Raw genomic sequence first — 20,173 nt, forward strand, 5'->3', positions numbered from 1 at the left:
GGCTGAAGGTTTTGAGCAGGAGAGTGTTGCAGCTTGAGAGAGCTTACTGTTTTGTCCATCGCAGGTGGCTGAAGGAGGCAAAGCCAGGACCGGGAGGTCGGTCACAGATGGATCTGACTCTAGACAGGAAAAGAAACTAGATTGGAGAAATACTTGGGTGCAGAGCCATGATTGTCATTATCTGGTTGAATGTGAAGAAGAGAAGAAGAAAGAAAAGGGAACTAAAGCATGGTTTCGTGACCAGAAAGGGTGGGGCTGCCATTGGTTTCTAGCTAGCTGAATTTCAGGTGCACCTGGCACCCAAGGGTGGAGGTACTGCACAGGCAGATGGAGGTGCATAGCTAATGCCCAGGGACACCAGGGCTGGGGTCCCTCCCTGAGCCTCCTTCTTGGAGGTAAGACTCAAAGCAAAGGGGTGCATGAAATTGCCGAGAAAGGATAATGTAGAAGCAAGAAGGAGGGACTGAGAAAGGCCGCAGGTAAGGAATAACAAGGAGAGCAGTTATCAAGATAGTTGGTTGACACTTTGCGCCCCTGACCTTTAACTTGCTTGGAACTTAATGCCACCCGGGCACATTGCTGGCTTGATAACGTCCCAGGTGACCTCTGGCTTGCTTGTCTGGGTAGTCTGTCTCTACTTCATTCGACACTATGATGCCCAAGGAATAGAATTTACTGTTGTTAAGAAAAGTCTTTGACAAAATTTCTGTCGTAGAATTTGGTCTATGAGCTTGCTAAACCTCAAGTTTTAAAAATCAGATGATAACTCTGCAGTTTTAGGCTTCCAGAACTCTATAAATAGTATTTGTGTCTTCCAGGCTATCTCAAAGTCATTCAATGATATTCAAACTCTAGACTGGTGTACTTTCTGGGTTTTTTTTTTTTTTTTTTGATTTGTGATAGTGCATTGCCATTCATGAATACCACTTTTAGGATTGTATCATGCTGTATTTATGTATACCAAGATTTAAAAAATGGTACCCACCTGGTAAATAATCCAATCGTGTACACATTATGTACAAAATTAAGGACCTCAGCCATCATTTCCTGAGTTCAGATCTTCATTCACTTATGTTTTTATTTTATTTTATTTTATTTTTTAAAGATTTTATTTATTTATTCATGAGACACACACACACACACACACACACACACAGAGGCAGAGACACAGGCAGAGGGAGAAGCAGGCTCCATGCAGGGAGCCCAGCGTGAGACTCGATCCCGGGTCTCCAGGATCTGGCCCTGGGCCAAAGGTGGCACTAAACTGCTGAGCCACCCGGGCTGCCCTTCATTCACTTATGATGGGAGTATGTCCCAATAAACCCATCATAAATTGAAAATGCATTTAATACACCTAACGTATTGAGCATCATAGCTTAGCCTGGCCTATACAAAGGTGCTCAGTACATTTAGATCAGCTTCCAGTTGGGCAAAATCATCTAACACAAAGCCTATTTAATAATAAAGTATTGAAAATCTCATGTAATATATTGACTTCTGTACTGAAAGTGTCAAATAGCGTGGTGGTCTGGGTTCAGAATGGTTGTCAGTGTATTGGTTGTTTAGTGATGATGTGACTGAACTAGGGGCTGCGGCTGCTGCCCAGCATCAGGAGAGAGGTTCTTGCTGCATTATCACTAGCCCTGGAAAAGATCAAAATTCAAAGTTCTCCTTCTACTAAATGCATATCAATTTTACACCATGGTGAAGTAAAAAAATCCTAAATTGAACCATCCTAAGTGGGGACCTATGTGTAGAGGGTATGTTGGAGCCAGAGAGAAGGAACCACATCTTAGATGGTAAGTTTGTGAACGGTTCAGACTGCTGGGCAGAGCCAGCTTCTGGGCGTGTCCGGCTGCACAGGGTCCATGCAGGGCTAATGTCCTGCTGCTGCGTCTTGAAACTGTTAACATTTTTTGAACAGGGAGCCTTGCATTTTTATTTTGCAGTGGGGCCCCACAGATTATGCGGCCAGTTCTGCTGCAGAGCTAAACACATGTCTCAGTAGTAATGGAAAAGGTCAGTGGGGTCTTTGCTGGAAACAATGTTTGAAATGGCTCTTTAGGTCAAAGCAACACAGGACTATAAGGCTGAGGCCCCATGGGCTTCCCACAGTGAGGTCAGCTTTGGGGCTCGCCATCCACGCTGGGAGCTCTACCTTTGAGGTCGGCGCCTGGCAACAGCTGTTCACCCTGAGTGACTGAAGAATTTAGCTGCAAAAATCTAATTTGGGACTCCCTAATTAAGCTAATGAAGTCAGATCATTTTAATCTGTTCTTGGTCTAGCCCTATGTCTAATCCCAGAATAAATAGATAATTGTGACTTTGTGGCATATGTGCCCTATTTTATGATAGATGAGCCAAGCAACAACTTTCCATAATTTTTTTTTGAAAATTTTAGGAAAGGAACTGATTTTTCTTAGCCAAATTGAATGCTTCAGAGGAGACAAAACTGCAATGCCTTTAAAATAAATCAATCGTGCTCCCATTTTACAACCTTTTACTGACTACTATAAATAAGTGGTGTCCAAATTACCCCTTAGTCCTGAAAGATCCTATATGATCCTCAAATTTTTCTTGTTTTATGAATAATAAACGTTACCATATACAGATGTCTCCTGAAACAGGCTGAAGTTGGTGAACTGGGGACCAAACCATCTCTCTCATTTAGCCTCATAATCTATAAACTAGGGAAATACACTATATCACCTATAAACTGCATCAAATTATTTCCCGGAGACACATATATCTTCATAACAGTAGAAAAACCTTTAAAACCCAGAAACTGAAGGGATCATTCTGTTTAATCTGTCCATCTTCCACCAATCAAGATTGTTCTTTATGAAGTATTTCTACTGCTTTTTCAAATAACTGAAGTAAAGTCATTCTTCCCTTTTGGAGTTTATGGATTCATTTACTGAATCTTTTAAATATTAATCCAAATCTTAGGCTATTTTCAAGTATCATCTATTCCCCTCTTCAGAGGGCTTTGTGTTTCACCCACAGAATTTGACTTCTTCTAAACACATTAGAAAACACAGGCCCCATTTACAAATAGACTGGTTGGTTACCACTAACACTAATAATGATAGGGGATAATGTTAGATGCTTGCTCAGTGCATCAAGCCCTATGCCGAGTCCTTTATTTATTTATTTGTTTGTTTGTTTGTTTATTTATTTTTTGTGGGGTACAGTATACTTTATTGATAGTACATGACAAGGTAGGGCTCCCCAAGCCCTTCCCCTTCCTTGGGGTCTGGGATGTAAATTGGAGCTCAGGAAGTTCTCAGTGTGTTGGGGGATTAAGTTGGGGCAGGGACTCCCCAGCAGCTGAGGGCCTCTCTCTTCCTCTTGTTCTTGCTGGGGCTAGTGGTCCAGGAGGCTCTTACCCCTTGGAGGCCATGTGGGCCATGAGGTCCACCACCCAGTTGCTGTAGCCGAATTCATTGTCATACCAGAAAATGAGGTTGAGAAAGTGGTCATTGAGGGCAATTCCCACCCCGGCGTGGAAGGTGGAAGAGTGGGTGTCACTGTTGAAGTCACAGGAGACAACCTGGTCCTCAGTGTAGCCCAGGATGCCCTTGAGGGGGCCCTCTGATGCCTGCTTCACTACCTTCTTGATGTCATCATATTTGGCAGCTTTCTCCAGGCGACAGGTCAGATCCACAACTGACACGTTGGGGGTGGAAGGCCATGCCAGTGGCTCCCCTTTCAGCTCAGGGATGACCTTGCCCATAGCCTTGGTGGCGCCAGTGAAAGCAGGGATGATGTTCTGGGCAGCCCCTCGGCCATCACGCCACAGCTTCCCAGAGGGGCCATCCACGGTCTTCTGGGTGGCAGTGATGGCATGGACGGTGGTCATGAGGCCCTCCACGATGCCGAAGTGGTCATGGATGACTTTGGCTAGAGGAGCCAAGCAGTTGGTGGTGCAGGAGACATTGCTGACAATCTTGAGGGAGTGGTCATACTTCTCGTGGTTCACACCCATCACAAACATGGGGGCATCAGCAGAAGGACAGAGATGATGACCCTTTTGGCCCCACCCTTCAAGTGAGCCCCAGCCTTCCCCATGGTGGTGAAGACTCCGGTGGACTCCACAACATACTCAGCACCAGCATCACCCCATTTGATGTTGGCGAGATCTGGCTCCTGGAAGATGGAGATGGCCTTCCCGTTGATGACAAGTTTCCATTCTTAGCCTTGGAATTTGCCATGGGTAGAATCATACTGGAACATGTACACCATGTAGTTGAGGTCAATGAAGGAGTCATTGATGGCGACAATATCCACTTTGCCAGAGTTAAAAGCAGCCCTGGTGACCAGGCGCCCAATACGGCCAAATCCATTCACTCCGACCTTCACCGTCGTGTCTCAGGGACACAGCTGGCCCTGCACTAGAAGTTGCGGCTGGCTGTCGGATGGGGAGGAGCAGAGAGCCGAGTCCTTTGTTTATATCATCACTTTTAATTCTCACAATCACAAGAGGGAGGGAGCCACTGTTGGACATGAGGAAATTGAGGCACAGATTGGCCCTGCCTTTGTCCAGTGGGTCCAGCTGGCCAGTGAGGGAGGATCTGAGCCAGGGGGTTCCAGAGCTCGAGGCACCCCTCAGATTCTTTTACATAGGAAAGATCTCAGTCCTCTGGCTTCCAATTTACCCTCACTCAGTTATGTATTATATGCAAGGTTTCCATTTGAGAACACTGCTGAGCCAGCATGATGGTCAGAACATATGGAAATCTAAATTTCCTTTACAGAGATAGCAACCAAGCATCTCAGTTCCTCTGAGATTGAAATATGTGTGACTTTCAATTCGAAAATCAGGAAAATCCTTGCCATCCCAGGATGATGGGTCATTCCACTAATAGAAAAGTAAGTAGTATCATGTGTATTTTGAAACAAAAATATATGCACCCCTGTGTGTGCATCCTATGTGAACACACTTGTGTACACCCCAAGACCACAGAGGCTGAGTGAACCACTTCAGTAAGCAGTATGCTCAAGTCTCATATCTTGAACATTGTGAGTCCCTAAGGACCGTAAAGTGAATATGGTCAGACTCGGAAAGACAAGCTCAAGGGAGGACCTTCCAGAAGCCCTGTGGATGGGAGTAAGAGGAAAATATGGAGGTGCCTGCATGGGCAGGAGTGCTCTGGGAGGAGCAGGATTGCCCCAGGAGCACCATTTACCTTTTTCTGTCTCTGGACTCACCTCTACCAGCCCCTAATTCTCCCCAGTGACACTTGACTCTTTCAATAGCAGACGGCAGGGACCCGCGCTCTGCTTGGCCACTCCAGTGCCCTTCCTGCTCCCCATTCTCCTGCTGATGACCGCAGCAGCATTGTTCTTGCAGTCTTGGCCTATCTCCCCAAACTCTGATATCTCATGTTGGGGCAGCTGGACATTTTCAATAGGGCGACATGCTGGAGGGAGTACATTTTCTCCCAAGACAGAGGCTGCTGTCTCTCTCCAAAGAAACCTTTAAGCATTTAGGTGGAAACCAATATGGTGGAAGGTTTTCATGAGGACCTATGAAGGAATCCTGGAGAACTAGAAAAAAGAGAAAGACACAGACTTTTTTCTTTTTCTTTTCTTTTTGATATTTGTTGCTGAATAGCTCCTTGTTTACAATCCTTTGGGCATGCATTCAGTTCCTATGACAATGCCTATGGTGGAGCCAAAATGTGAAATCAGACTTATTGTCAACCACAGATGTTCTGCCAGAGTCTGGGTGGGGCCACACAATGAAGGAATATGGCATCAGCTGAGCATGCAACAGTGGCACACTCTGTGCTGTTTGCCATGACCCTCACTATAGTCCAGATGGGGAGCTTTTCACTCAAGTTTTGAAAATCCTCTATAGAGAAGATTCTAGGAAGAGGAGAAGGCAGTTAAATTTGGGTCGCTGAACTTAGTCCAATTTCAGAAAGAAACCACACTTTACTGCTGTTGAGTCATTTGCTGAGCTAAGGATGTGTACTTGAGGTTGACACATAGCACTGTCCTCCAGGAGACAACAGATGCCCAAATCATATTAATACTTAAGCTAATTTAAGATTCATATTAGCTCGGTTCAAGTGTGTCATTAGACTAATGTTTTTTACTTCTATTTTAACTTTGAGGTTGAAATGGGAGCAGTTGAAAACAAGCATGATATTAATTTACCTATAATCTCTTAGTAGGAATATGACATCAGTATCATTACTTGCATTGAAGGAGTATTTGCTCAATAAAAATTGAGTGTCAGGTACTACATTAATCCTGTGGAAGGGTGAATCTCCCAGTAAAATAATCACCCCATTTAATTTTTATTCCCTAATCATCTGTGTTCATGGCTGGGCTGCAAGTTTCATGAGAATAGGGGCCACATCTGTCTGTATCTCTCATGCTTCCCACAATGCCCCGAGAGCATGTAGTAGCCACTCAATAAATATTTATCAAATGAATGAACATAGTTCAAATGAGGCAGGATCTCCACCCTTAAATTGTGGTAAAGGAAGCAAACATAAAACTGACTGAGTTGGCCAGGTGCCCCAGTCTTTTATTAACTAGAATCTGAAAGAATTTTTAATGCTATGAAGAGGAGGGAGAGACAGAGGAGGTGATAAAGGGTGAGACTAAGGAGGAGAGAGGGGAGAACTGTGAGTGGGAAGAGAAGAGGAAGAGAATTTGAGAGGAACAATGAATATAGGGAAATGGCAACTGGTCAGAAGGAGAGTGTGGAACAAAGGGAAGAGCATCAGATTGGCATTTTAGTGGGGTACGAGAGCAGCAGAATGTGGCACAATTATTTGAGTTCCAAGGTTGGAGGTGTTTGACCATCCATGAGTGTTGGGAAGGACACTGGCTTCCACTGCTGGGTGCCAGAGCTGAGGAGAAGCTCCTACTGACGTAGACACATGGACACAATTCAGGTAGAGTCGTGATGGCTATTCTCCTTCCTATGTCCTTCCCCCAAACACCTGCCCTGAGGCAGAGCCATAGCAGACCTGCGTAATAGGTGCTGTGTGGGGCTGCTGGAGGGCAGGCTGGGCACTGATGGCCTGGGCCCTGGAAGAAGACAGATTCAGATTGTCAGTCATGGAAAAGACCCATCAAGAGTTCCCTTTTCCCCTCCAGCCTGGCCCTGCTTTTTTTTTTTTTAATTGGAGTTCAATTTGCCAACATATAGCATAACACCCAGTGCTCCTCCCGCCAAGTACCCCCCTCAGTGCTCACCACCCAGTCACCCCAACCCCCTGCCCACTTCCCCTTCCACTACCCCTTGTTCATTTCCCAGAGTTAGGTGTCTCTCATGTTTTGTCACCCTCACTGATATTTTCACTCATTTTCTCTCCTTTCCCTTTACTCCGTTTCACTAATTTTTATATTCCCCAAATGAATGAGACCATATAATGTTTGTCCTTCTCCGATTGACTTATTTCACTCAGCACAATACCTTCCAGGTCCCTCCACGTCAAAGCAAATGGTGGGTATTTGTCGTTTCTAATGGCTGAGGAATATTCCATTGTATACATAGACCACAGCTTCTTTATCCATTCATCTTTCGATGGACACCGAGGCTCCTTCCACAGTTTGGCTATTGTGGACATTGCTGCTAGAAACATCGGGGTGCAGGTGTCCCGGCGTTTCATTGCATCTGTATCTTTGGGGTAAATCCCCAACAGTGCAATTGCTGGGTCGTAGGGCAGGTCTATTTTTAACTCTTTGAGGAACCTCCACACAGTTTTCCAGAGCGGCTGCACCAGTTCACATTCCCACCAACAGTGTAAGAGGGTTCCCCTTTCTCCGCATCCTCTCCAACATTTGTTGTTTCCTGCCTTGTTAATTTTCCCCATTCTCACTGGTGTGAGGTGGTATCTCATTGTGGTTTTGATTTGTATTTCCCTGATGGCAAGTGATGCGGAGCATTTTCTCATGTGCTTGTTGCTGGCCCTGCTTTATCTTCTAGAGCTGCTTCCAGGGCCCCTCTTTCTATAGGCAAGAGGCTCCAGGCCTTGGAAGGGGCTTTCCATCACGGCTTCTGGGCATTTTTTATTCCGGATTACAGAGACAGGTGTAGCTTTCCATTGTAGGCAGCTAATAACTTCACTTGCTTCTCACTTGCCTTGATCTCTCTGGATTTAAATTCTTAGGACTGTCAGGAGGTAGTCAGGAAGCCCCAGGTCCCCCGGGAATGTACACCATTGACCTCGGTTTGTTTGCTTCCTCGATTCTTTATACTTGGGCTCCTGGTTCCTGAAATCATCCCACCAGGAGCATGAAATGCCTTTAGGACATCTCCGTGCTCTCTCGCTATCCTGTCAGAATTCCTGCTACCCCTGTGGAGCTTGGGGGGCTGGGCGCTCATGTCAGCGTCACCAGGGCCATTTCTCCTGCGTGACAAACCACCTTCCTTTAGCAGCTCTGAAAGCTACAACTTCAGGGGTGTTTCTATAAGTCACGAATCAGAAAATGATTAGCCCCAGGTGTCACAGCTGGTGATGGCCAAGCTGAGGTTCTCCCTGGCGTCCAGAATGTCAGCGCTACCCACTCAGTGGTTGCTCCAATGATCAGACCCTTGCCAAGCCTTTGCATATGTCTAACAAGTAGGTCGTGAGTGAATCATTTTTCTACATGAAATCTTTAATTTCCTTTTTTATGAAGGCTGGATATTTCCTGAATAAAACTCTTTAATCTGGCCTCTGGCCACTTTCTGTTCCTAGTGTGTTTCGATGATCTGTTGGTGCATGACAAATTGCCCCAAAGCATGGGGGCTGAAGACAGCATTTTATTTCTCATGATTCCATGGTCTGACTGGTGGTTCTTCTCACTGCAGATGGCTCACACTTATGTGTCCGTGTGGGGCATGGGCCAGCCTGGGAGGCCCAACAAGGTCTGTCACATGATGGAGGGCTGGCACCAAGTGTCTGTAAGTGCCTCAGTTCACAGGCCCCCCAAGCTCGCCCTCTGCACACGTGCTGTCTCATGTTCCGGGGCCACCCCATGTGGCCTCTCTCCAGCAGACCAGCTTGGGCTTCCTCCCAGCATGGTGGCTGGGTTCCAAGAGCGCAAATGTGAGGCTCTTGGGTTCCCCAAGAAGGGACATGATGACACATCAGCTGCGTTCCATCAGCCAAGTGAGTTTTAAGGCCAGCAGAGACTCGCAAGCAAGGACTGTCGCCTCTAGCCCCAGGCAAGCACAGTGTCAAAGAGGCGGTGGCCCTCTTTAACCCCAGCGTGTCACAGTCCTGTCCTCACACTTGCAACCCAGGGGGAAGGACAAACAAGTGATTGTCACTCCAGCGCTGCATATGTCCTTGTCAGACACCCCACCTGGCCGCATGAGTGCTCCAGGTGGTGACAGCTGTTAGGAACCCTGAGGGAAGCTCATGAAACAGGCCCTTGCAGATCCCAGCACCTCAGTTACTAGTGAACTCCTCACCTCCTCCCTCACCTCCTCCCTCACCTGCTTCTCAGGTGAGTAACGGTTCCACCTGTTGTCGTCTCCAGCTCAACATGTCTTCAGTCTAGGAGCCACTGACTTGGCATTTGTTACAGGTGTTCTAGCTGGCAGTACAGCCAACCTCTGCTGTGAAGATGATCCCTGCCTTCTCTCATTCTAGGTAAGGCCTGTGGTGGTGAATTTTATGTATCAGCTTACCTGGGCCATGGTGCCCCAATATTCAACCAAACACCAGCCTGGATATTTCTGTGAAGATATATTTTAAATGAGATAAACATTTTAAATCAATAAGCTTTGAGTAAAGTGGAATACCCTCAGTAACATGGTGGGCCTCGTGTAATCAGTAGAAGGAGCTAATAGAGGATCACTGAAGAAGACTGAATTCTGCCTGGTTTGCCTTCAGATTGAATCTACAACTTCAACTCAAGCTCTTGGATCAGCTGTTGGTGATTTCTGGACTGGCAGGTATTCAAAGCTGATTTTGAGGGGTGCAGGGATAAACTTTATGTTAATTTTTAGACACTCTTCTTTGTTGGGGCTCTTTCACCCACAGGCCTCTTAGTGTGGGCAATGCCACCTCAGGCTGGCCACTTATCTCCCCCAGCGCCACAGATTCCGACCTCCCAGCAGTGCAACCCCCATGCACACATGCAGACTCTTGCTGCCCCAATGTTTTTGCCTGTGGCTTACTCAGATGAAGTCCTCTTTAAGATGGCTCCAGTCCAGTTCTTTATTCTGTGTAGATCACATCCCATTCTAGCCTGGTGCCCTAGCAACAAGATAGAGGGTGTTCCTTAACTTTGCGGTCTCTTTATTTGTTTCTTTCCCAAATTCTCTCAAGAGAGGCAAGTAGGTGCTTTTGACTGAGGTGGTAATCTGGGGATGGGGTGGGGACAACAACGGATGGTGACATTTCTTGGGGCAAGGGCTACTGTTATTTCTTGGCTAACAATTATCAAAAAGGAACCTGTTCTATCTTTTCCTATCATTCTTCCTCTCTGCCATGTATGCAACAAGCTTCTCCTGACTAAATCCACCACTGTGGGCCTCTCCCAGAAGGTCCTAAAGTATGTTGGTGCCTAATATACCAGTCAAGGCCCTTTTGGCAGCAAGTAACAAAATATCTAAGAGTAGCTTGAGCAATAAGGGTTTATTATTATGTATAATAAGTTTAGAGGTAGAAAGTTCCATGTTGACCTGGTGGTTTGATTATATCAGGGCTCTAGGTCAACTTCTCTGCATTCTCTTGATATCTTTCTTGTGAGCTTCTTGTTCACAAGATGGGTGCCGCAGTTCCATACATCACATCATCCACCATAACAAAGACAGGAAGGGAAGGATAAATTCACTTCATGTACTTCTCTTCTGAATGGAAACTGTTGCCCCAAATTCTCCAACAGGCTTTCCTTTACTCATTGGCCAGAGTAGGATCACATGCCCTCATTCATCTCTTGCCCAGACCCAATCACTAACAAAAGGAATAGGGTTAGCCGTAGACTTGTCATGATTCATCCTCTGGAGCTGGTTCCCTCTTCCTCTAGTCAGCCAATCCTAGAACACAACTGAGACTTCATTAGCAGGGGAAAGAAATGACTGGGTGTTGGTAGACCAGCATAGTGTCACTACAGGCACCAAAGACGAATGCCACCTCCTTCTGCTTCATGACTCTGCCTGGGGGGGCAAATCATGAGACAGCAGATATCAGTCCTTCTTAGAAACAAGACAATCACATGTATGAGTGAGTGTTCTGCAGTTTAAATAGCCTGGTTCCTACATGCAGCGTGCCTCTGAAGTCCCTGAATCGGAGAGCAGGAGCCACCGCAGGTGCCACACCAAGACGCATGCCCTGGGCTGCAGGGTCGGCCACCTCACCTGGGGGTCCATCCTCCCAGGTGCCCAAGGCCCCTCCCTGGGCAGCGCTGCCAGCCCCCTTGACTCTCTCTTCCACTTCCTGGGGTGGGTGCTGCTGAGGACTCGGCGCTGCGATGTAGTAACAGAAACAGGTGTTGTTTAGCATAAGCCCAGGAGAGAGGGGGAAGCAGGAGGGCTGGGCCACGCTGGGAAAACCAGCCAGAAGCACCGTGAGGGATGTCGGAGTTCTAATCTTTTTTTTTTTTTTTAAGATTTTATTTATTTATTCATGAGAGATACACACACAGAGAGAGAGAGAGAGAGAGAGAGAGAGAGGCAGAGATACAGACAGAGGGAGAAGCAGGCTCCATGCAGGGAGCCTGATGTGGGACTTGACCGGAGTCTCCAGGATCATGCCCTGGGCTGAAGGCAGGAGCTAAACCACTGAGCCACCCGGGCTGCCCATGGGTGTCGAAGTTCTGACAGCATGTGGCAGGGGCTGCCCAGCCCGGGAGACTTTGCCGCCTGTAGCCGGTTAAGTAGATGGAGGCCGGCAGGAGAAGGAGGTGGAGAGCTGGGGCGGGCGGCGTGCTGGGAGAGCTGCAGACCTTACCTCTAGTTCTCTTTCCTGCTGCCTCCTGATGAACACTCTGGCAGGCTAGCGTGTGCCTGGTTTTAATTAGTTTGAATATCCGTGCTCTGGGTTTGGGGGTTAATTTAATTTTCACCACTGTCATAGATTAATCCAATTCCCCTCTTGGGAAGTTTGAATGGGAAACACAGGGATAGAGTTAACAGATGAAAGAGGAAGCAAAGTGCAGGACAGAAGGCAGGCCGCAGAGACCATCAGAGGGCCAGGAGCCTGCCAAAACAGGGCGGGGAGGGAGCAGTGGCCAAAAGAATCGTTGGAAGAAGTTGTTCTGTGATGGAGATGAGCCTGCTAGCATCAGAAACTGGGAACTGATCACCTGGGTGCTGGGGCAGGGGAATCCAAGCTCAGGATGCTCCCACTGGCAGGGCGGGCTATCCTGTTTCCAGAGCTGTTTTTTCCAAAGAATGAGGAAGTCCACCTCCCACCCTGTGCTCCTGAATCCCCTGTCATGGGACACACACCTCCTTTATTTCCTCACACCTCCCCTCCATAAGCCCTCCTTACACAAAGTAACCAGATGAGGACCTTTTTATAGCACTGAAAGAGCTCATTAGGATCATTGTTTAGTACTTGACTATTCTCTAACCTTCTTCAATTTATTGCTTCTTAATTTCGACCCCAAATCAATAAGAACATTTTTCATTTTTCTTTTTTTTTTAAAGATTTTATTTATTTATTCATGAGAGATAGAGAGAGAGGCAGAGAGAGGCAGAGACACAGGCAGAGGGAGAAGCAGGCTCCATGCAGGGAGCCTAACGTGGGACTCGATCCCGGGACCCCAGGATCATGCCCTGAACTGAAGGCAGGCACTAAACTGCTGAGCCACCCAGGGATCCCCAAGAACGTTTTTCTGATGGTGAGCTATGTCCCAAATCTCTGCACGTGAATGCCATGAGTGAGGGCTCTGGTACAGATGGTGTGTGCCTGTGTCGCCAAAGTATAGATTCATTCATTCATTCAACATATATATTTAATCTCACTAGGTGCCAGGTTATGCAGTTTCAGGATGAGCAACATGGCATGAATTTGTCACAGTTCTATCTGGAATATTTTATTTTTTTAAATAAATAAACTTTTTAAATTTTTTTAAGACTTTATTTATTTATCCATGAGAGACACACACAGAGAGAGGCAGAAACACAGGCAGAGGGAGAAGCAGGCTCCATACAGGGAGCCTGATGTGCGACTCGATCCTGGGTCTCCAGGATCACACCCTGGGCCAAAGGCAGATGCTCAACCACTGAGCCACCCAGGCGTCCCTGGAATATTTTATACCTTAGTAAATAGTATAGAAAAACTGAAACCAAAAACAAGTGAATTTTAGAGGAAGAAAGGTAATGAAAATGTTTGCTTGCCTTATGGAAGGAGAAAGGACCACAAGGCCCTTCTGAATGGAGACGATTTCCTGGTGGGGGTGGCAGAGAAATGCCGGGATGACCCAGGTGTGCACCTTGGGTCTTTGCCGGGCAGATGACAGCACCCGTCTTCAGTGCCACTAGGTCTTCTCCAGACAGGCAGCCTGGCCTCAGGACCACCCAAAACTCTCCTGCCAGCACCCCTAGTGGAGAGCCACCCCTCAACCCCAGGGCTGCCAGCACATGGAAGCCAACCCCAACCAAGCTCTGTGTGCTCCTCGCAGGGGCGTTGAAATCCCCAGGCAGCCAGGACAAGGCCTACATTCTGGACATTGGTGGCTGTGTGTTGGCTTTTTAATTTGAAAAATAATAAAGGTGTGTGAGGCCAAGTGTGACTATAACAGGGTCATAAATGATTAATCCAAAAGAGCCACGTAGATGTGAGGGATTTTGTGTGCCAGGGTTTCAGATGCATTCCAAGGAAGGGAAATGTGACTTCTAGAAAGGTGCCAGGACTTTTTAGAATGAATGATTGTGCCGAAGCATTTGCTGGTTATATTTTGAATAATCAAGAAGGATCTGCTGCTGCTAATTGGCTAGCTGATTCATGGCCAAAATCAAAGACTGGATGGTGGGTTCAGGGGGACATCACTTATTTTTTGGGGGAAGTGGCATCATTTGGAGTCCAATTGATGCATGAGTTCTATCAGAATCCTTCAAACCCGTTGTAAGAGATATGCTTTTAGCACACTTTCAAAAGGAGGAATGATGTTTCCTACTTTATGCCCTATCTTTTGGACATTACACTCCAAGAATTATTATGTGCTCATATTTACTATTTTTATATCACCACTGGACTGTTACACACTGCATGGGAGCCACCCAAAGACAGTGGCGACTGTTATGATCTGTGAAACACCTTTTTCCACACCTCCCTCAACAGCCCATTCTTGGTACAAGTGAGAAGAATTATACCCAGATCGAAATCCCTCATGAAGAAATGTAGATCCAGGATGGAAAACTCCTGACAGGAAACAAAGCCTTAACTTCAGACTCACGAGCCTTTGAAGAAATCATCCTAATCATCTGGGGGGAAAAATAGAGCACAAAAATAAAGCATTTAGATAAGGACTTTATGAAGAGTTTTGACTCTCCACAATGACAAAATTCTCCTCACCACTCTGGCTGAGTTCACCTGGCCTCAGCTCTGCTTCATTTCCTTCCAGAATGTACTATGCACTTGGAGAGGGATGTTCCATGAGGGGAAGTTGGCCTAGCTCTGTTTTCCCTTATATTTTGTATGTTGACACCCCGGACATTTCTGTCAAGCAGAAACAGCCATTGGTCTGCAAGGACAAAAGTCACCACTGGTCTCTCTGGAAACTCTACTTGGTACCCAGCTCCCCGACACATCCCAAATAGGAAACAGAGGGTGTCCAATTATCTGAATGACACATGGGGAAAAAAATACCCAACAACTCACAAAATCACCGTTGCTTAAAAAGAGCTCTTATATCTCACCAAGTAGGAACTGTCATTATGTCATTACCCGCAGGAGGGGCTCAGTAAGTTCTGTCGAATGGACGACTCAGGGTTCCTCACAGATGACTGTCCCGGCCCCATTAGCTGTGCCCGGGCCCCTCTAGGTGAGGTCATCTGTACCGGGGGCTGGCGGTGCTACAGGACGGGCGGGCTTCCAAAGCCAGAAGGGGTGACAGTAGCTCCACACAGCCCCACAGGCGGCTCCTCTTCAGAATGATGAGATTCTGAAAATGAAGCCCTCCCCGCCCCGTTACAACCTTCCATTCATTTCCCAGTTTTCTTAGGACGACCAAGTCTGAAATCCTTAACCTAGCCCACAAATCCCTGCTGACACAGCCTCTGGTTCTCTATCCTACCCAACTTCCTGCCACTGTCCCCTTGTCCAAGGCTCCAGCCACCTGGTCCCAAGTGCTCACCTGCCCCTACCTCAGTCTCCCCATACACCAGCTCTTTCCACCCCACCCCCCACTTCTTGCTCCAGGTGAGTTTGGGGCTCAGCTCACAGCTCGGTTAACCCCCAGAACCTCCTAGAGAAGGTCCCTTGCTAAAACCCTCATGTACCCTGTACCTTCACAGCATGTCCCTCTGCTGGAAACATGTGCTCATTGATATAATGGTCTCTCCTTTTATTTTTTTTAAAGATTTTAAAAAATTTATTCATGAGAGACACAGAGAGAGAAGCAGAGACACAGGCAGAGGGAGAAGCAGGCTCCAAGCAGGGAGCCTGATGTGGGACTCGATCTGGGGACTCTAGGATCACACCCTGAGCCAAAGGCAGCTCAACCGCTGAGCCACCCAGACGTCCCGGTCTCTCTTTTTAGGCTAAGTTTTGTGAGGCATGACCTCATCTTTCTCGCTCATCTTCACCCCCAGTAACCAGCACACTAGCTGGCCCCAGCAGGCTCACAAGGAAGGGGGAAGCTGGAAGCTCCCTCTCTCCTACCCACTGACCTTACAGACATAAGGACGGGCCAGGAACAAGATGATGGCTTCAGCAGGTGACTCATTTCATTACATCCCCATACTCTACAAAGAAATAGTCATTTTAAGACTTTTTCTCATAAAACTATTGGTTTGACCATATTAATTACATTTTAATATTAGTCCATGTCATGAAAGATGAATATTCTCAAAGGCTCTCCACCAGAAAAATGCCCTAGTGTGGAGAGCAGTGTAAGCCTCTTAAAGAAGCCATTTCTAGAAAATGAATACTTTCCACATATTGAGCATAATGATGTAGATTCTCTGACAAGAGAATCAACACGAGGTCTGTGGAACCTGTTTTCTCCTAGATTTATATCCACAGGCTACCTTACCCCCATGGGACTGGTAGAGGCATGTTCCAGATCTCCTGGTTCTGTGTCACAGATGAGAGCTATAAAGATTTTTTTTTTAATTCATTAGAGACAGAGAGAAAGAGAGAGAGACACAGGCAGAGGGAGAAGCAGACTCCCTGAGGGGAGCCTCATGCGGGACTGGATCCCAGGACCCCAGGATCACAACCTGAGCTGAAGACAGACACTCAACTGCCGAGCCACCCAGGCACCCCAGATGAGGGCTATAAAAGTGGGCGCTACTATTCTCCCTGCTGGCCTCACCACATGCCAGGCACCCCGAGAGGCAGGACTCACCGGTGAAAGGGCAAGTACCACCTTTCCCCGCTCTGCTGACTGGTGACCTCAGGAAGGGACCTTGCCCCCTGCACCCCTTGCACCCCCACTTTCTCCTTCATAGAGTGAAGATTGTACTACTACCTCCTTCACTGGGTTGTAAGGATCAAGGGACAGGATTCACGTCAAATGTTTAGCCTGTGGGAAAGCTCTCGGTCGGGGTTACCTGGTGTTACTGTTCAGCAAACCATCTCACCACGTCCTCACAGCAAACTCAGGGCAGATGTGTGTGGCGTGCACACGTGTATTTATTCATTACATCCCCATCGTCCAAGGAGGAAACTGAGGTTTGGGAGTGGGGGTAAAAAAATCAGCTTTCAGGAAGCCAGCCTGACCACGGCAGATTGTGGGGCTAACACTGGGATGCTCACAGAGATCGATCAGTCTGCTAAGCCCCGTCCTACAATCACTGCTGTGATCCGGAAAGAGAAGAGAAAACAACCCCATTGACAGAGTGGGGCATGAAACGCTGGAACCAGGAGCCCCTCAGCCAACCTTGGTATGACCAGGTGGCACTTCATTCTCCCCGGAACTGGGCAACACAAGGCTGCCAGGATCAAGGGTCAGCACCAGCTTTAAACTGGGAGACTGGTCTTTCTGAGCTTCCCATTCTGTGACTCAAAGGAGAATAATACTTCCTGCTATCCCAAATCTATAGGAACATGGTGAATATGCACCCTGGTACCCACGTAGCAGCCTCAGAATAGGACCTTGATCCAAATATCAGGACCTCTCAGGTTCTTCCTCCTCATTGCACCATGGGAGTCACCACACCCCCTCCCTGGGGGAGCTCTGTGACCCTAATACTCTACCCAAACATCTCATGTCATCATTCGCTCTGGGGATGGGGAGCCCAGCTCTGTTCTTCTTCCTTCCATGGAAGGAATTTCCATGGGGAAATTGGTTTGCTGCATGCCCCCAGGCAGGAGGGAGAACTGGACCGACCGAAGGTCTTTTCCATTTCTGTTTCAGACTTCATCTCTTCTGTGCCCAATACTGGTGCTGATGGCACAGGGTGGAAACCAGTGTTTCCTTTCCGAGGGTGGCTCTCAATACCATAGCTCTAGGGCTGTGCACTGGCTTGCCTGTTGCATGTGTACCCCATAAGGCTACACGCATAACTCCTATCTCATGAGAGAGATTTCAGAGAGAAAATATATGAATGATAATATACTTCCGGAATAGTGATTCTTCAGGCTTTGATATAAAATAATATTTATGAAATCTTCCAGGCTTTGGGTTGAAAGTGAAACATGAAGGTCATAAATCTATCATCTAACTCATTAGGCGAGCCACGGTGCTCATGTCACATAAAGGAGGTCTATAGCTCTGAGCTCCATTCATCACATTATTCAGTGATTATCTCGAAACCAGTGGTGAGTCCCTTCCATAAGAGTGATGATTAAAGATAAAATTTATAACTAGGAAGCGCAGAAGTCCATCTAGACTGTTGATGCTTAAGGGAGTGCTGGGCATGTGAAACTTAGAACATGATTTTGGGGTCCCTCCCCCCTCCTCTCCCCCCCAGTAGTCATGGCAGAGATGAACACTATACTGGGGGTGTAGGAGGGTCCATGTGTACCCCTGCCCTCAGTTAGGCAGAGAAAGTTGGCCTCTGCCTTTCTCTATCTCTGAGCTGCTCTTCCTCAGGAGCCCCATGCACTGCAGGGAGGGAAGGTGGGGATCAGAATTTCCCCAGACTCAGTAAATTCAGTCTGACATAATCAATCAAGTGTTACCTTTGCTATATCAGTCCCTTAAGTAAAATGCTGAGGCTCTCAGATATTTCCCCCTCTTCTCACTCTCCTCCAAGATGGTGAATGCGAGGTGGGGGTAGCTAATGATAGTATGTGGTGCTGGGGAATCTTGTCTTCCTTGGCACCTTCCAGGGACTTTCTGGTCATGACTCCAAGAGGGGCTAATGTGGCCAATTCTAGATTTGCTTAGGATCCCAGGACCTGTCTGGATTGGGAATGAGGCGGGGATGTGCTAACACTCTCAACAGGGGTCCTTGTTACTGCCCCTGGTACTAAGTAGGCTTCCACCTGTCAGTGCGCTCGCTCGCATTAGCACACTCTCAGGGGGGCTGTCCTGGGCCATGGCCTCATGCCATACCAGAAGGTCTCCCACGGGGGACCAGTAATAATTACAAAGATACCTTCATAGAAAACGCATCTGTTTCTTAGCAATGGCGATGGGAAGATTGACATTATTATAGGCCATATATCCTACAGCAGAAGGTTTATTAAGGATAGTGATGCAAAGGAGAACAAGCAAAGGGGTCATGGTTTGGGCCCCTTTCACTCACAGAGAGAGGCGGGCAAGCAGGTCACTGTCAAAAAGATAAAATAAGAAAAATAAGATGAAAATCCTAGTGATGAGCTCTCCCCTGTCTCAGTCCTGGCTCAGCGGGAACCTGAGGGCTCCCTCCCCCTGCCTGGCCTCCAGCACAGGGCTCATTCTTCCAATACCATCACTCAAGCATCTACACACAGTACCACCTTGGCCACGGCACCGGCTTCCCTGGTGATGACCCCAAATTTCCTTTCCTTGATCCCTCTTTAGAATTCGGTAAAGTGTTGAAGTTATGATTATCTTTTGAGCCGGGTGTCCTCCTGGGGCAGAGGTAAGGGGCCCAGCCCCTGCAGTCACTCCTAAGTCAGGAGCCAGGAGCGTTCAGGGGAAGCTAGACCACCCCCTGCCACGCTTTCCAGCCACCCTCACTCCAGCCCTCCCGTCTCCATTGCTGCACAAGACAAGGACAACCTCCTTGACCAGACTTCAATCAGGCTCCACAGTCCTCTTCTACTCAGCTTCATCCGTGGCCCCTGTCCTTGGTCTAGGGAGTCCAGTTTTACTGATGATGCTTAGTCAGTTTATTGAAAAACCCCCATCCTTGAGATCCAAGCAAACTCCTCTTCCTCACCCTGTCAACCTCCACAGCTAACCATGTAACCCCCTAGTAATTTTCCATCTGCTGCCTCATCCTGCCAATTGGTCAGAAACCCCCACCTGTTCCTATTGTATTCCCAGTTGCATTCAATCTCTCTCCCCTACTGCAATCAATAGTCCCCTCCTTTTGCAATTGTTTTGAATAAACTCTTTATGCCATTTTCACATGTGTCAGAATAATTTCTGTTTAATAGTTCTAAGACGACCCCAACACTTCCTCTCCGGAAATTACCATTTGATTTTGCTCACAGGCAGGGAAGGCAGAGCTGAGCAATCTGTCTCTGATTCACAGAGCATCAAGTGGGGAGATGGAGATGGAAGGAGCCACTTCCAAGGCAACTTCTTCACACCCGTCTAGTACCAAGGCTTCCAGGCCTTCCCCCTCTCTACCTGGCATCTTATCCTTGGGGGACCATTCCCTGGGCTTGGGGTGGTCTCAGAGTAGTCAGATTTCATACACCCCAACAGAGGAACATCCTACAAAATACCTGACCGGTAGTCTTCAAAGCCATCAAGGTCACAAAAAACAAGGAAAGATTGAGAAATCATCATGGACCAAAGGAGGTCACAAAGACAGGACACTGAAATGTCTTAATTACCACATTAGTAATCTAGATAGGATCCTGAACAGAAAAAGAGCATTAGGAAAAAACTAGTGAAATCTGAGTAAAGTGTACAGTTAAATAGTAATACTCTAATGTTAGTC

At 47.3% G+C, this 20,173-nt stretch overlaps 1 protein-coding gene across 1 annotated transcript; it reads right to left on the reverse strand.

The window, feature by feature from the left end:
- Nucleotides 1-3,385: 3,385 nt before the first annotated feature.
- LOC121497689 (glyceraldehyde-3-phosphate dehydrogenase-like) lies at nucleotides 3,386-9,652 on the reverse strand. Its single transcript, XM_041767438.1, has 4 exons — nucleotides 9,644-9,652; nucleotides 6,990-7,050; nucleotides 4,229-4,370; nucleotides 3,386-3,530 (listed from the first exon to the last, which is right to left on the reverse strand). Exons 1-4 carry the CDS (start codon nucleotides 9,650-9,652, stop codon nucleotides 3,386-3,388), a joined length of 357 nt encoding a protein of 118 aa, XP_041623372.1.
- Between the last annotated feature and the right edge of the window lie 10,521 nt (nucleotides 9,653-20,173).

This window comes from Vulpes lagopus, chromosome 8, assembly GCF_018345385.1.
Source record: "Vulpes lagopus strain Blue_001 chromosome 8, ASM1834538v1, whole genome shotgun sequence".
Taxonomy (NCBI): domain Eukaryota; kingdom Metazoa; phylum Chordata; class Mammalia; order Carnivora; family Canidae; genus Vulpes; species Vulpes lagopus.

Coding starts and splice junctions, on each gene's coding strand:
- LOC121497689 (XM_041767438.1), bottom strand. Junction 4,371..6,989: donor ACACAGCACCTATTACGCAG/GTCTGCTATGGC, acceptor TGTGTCCCTGAG/ACACGACGGTGAAGGTCGGA. Junction 3,531..4,228: donor TACATGGTGTACATGTTCCA/GTATGATTCTAC, acceptor TGACTTCAACAG/TGACACCCACTCTTCCACCT.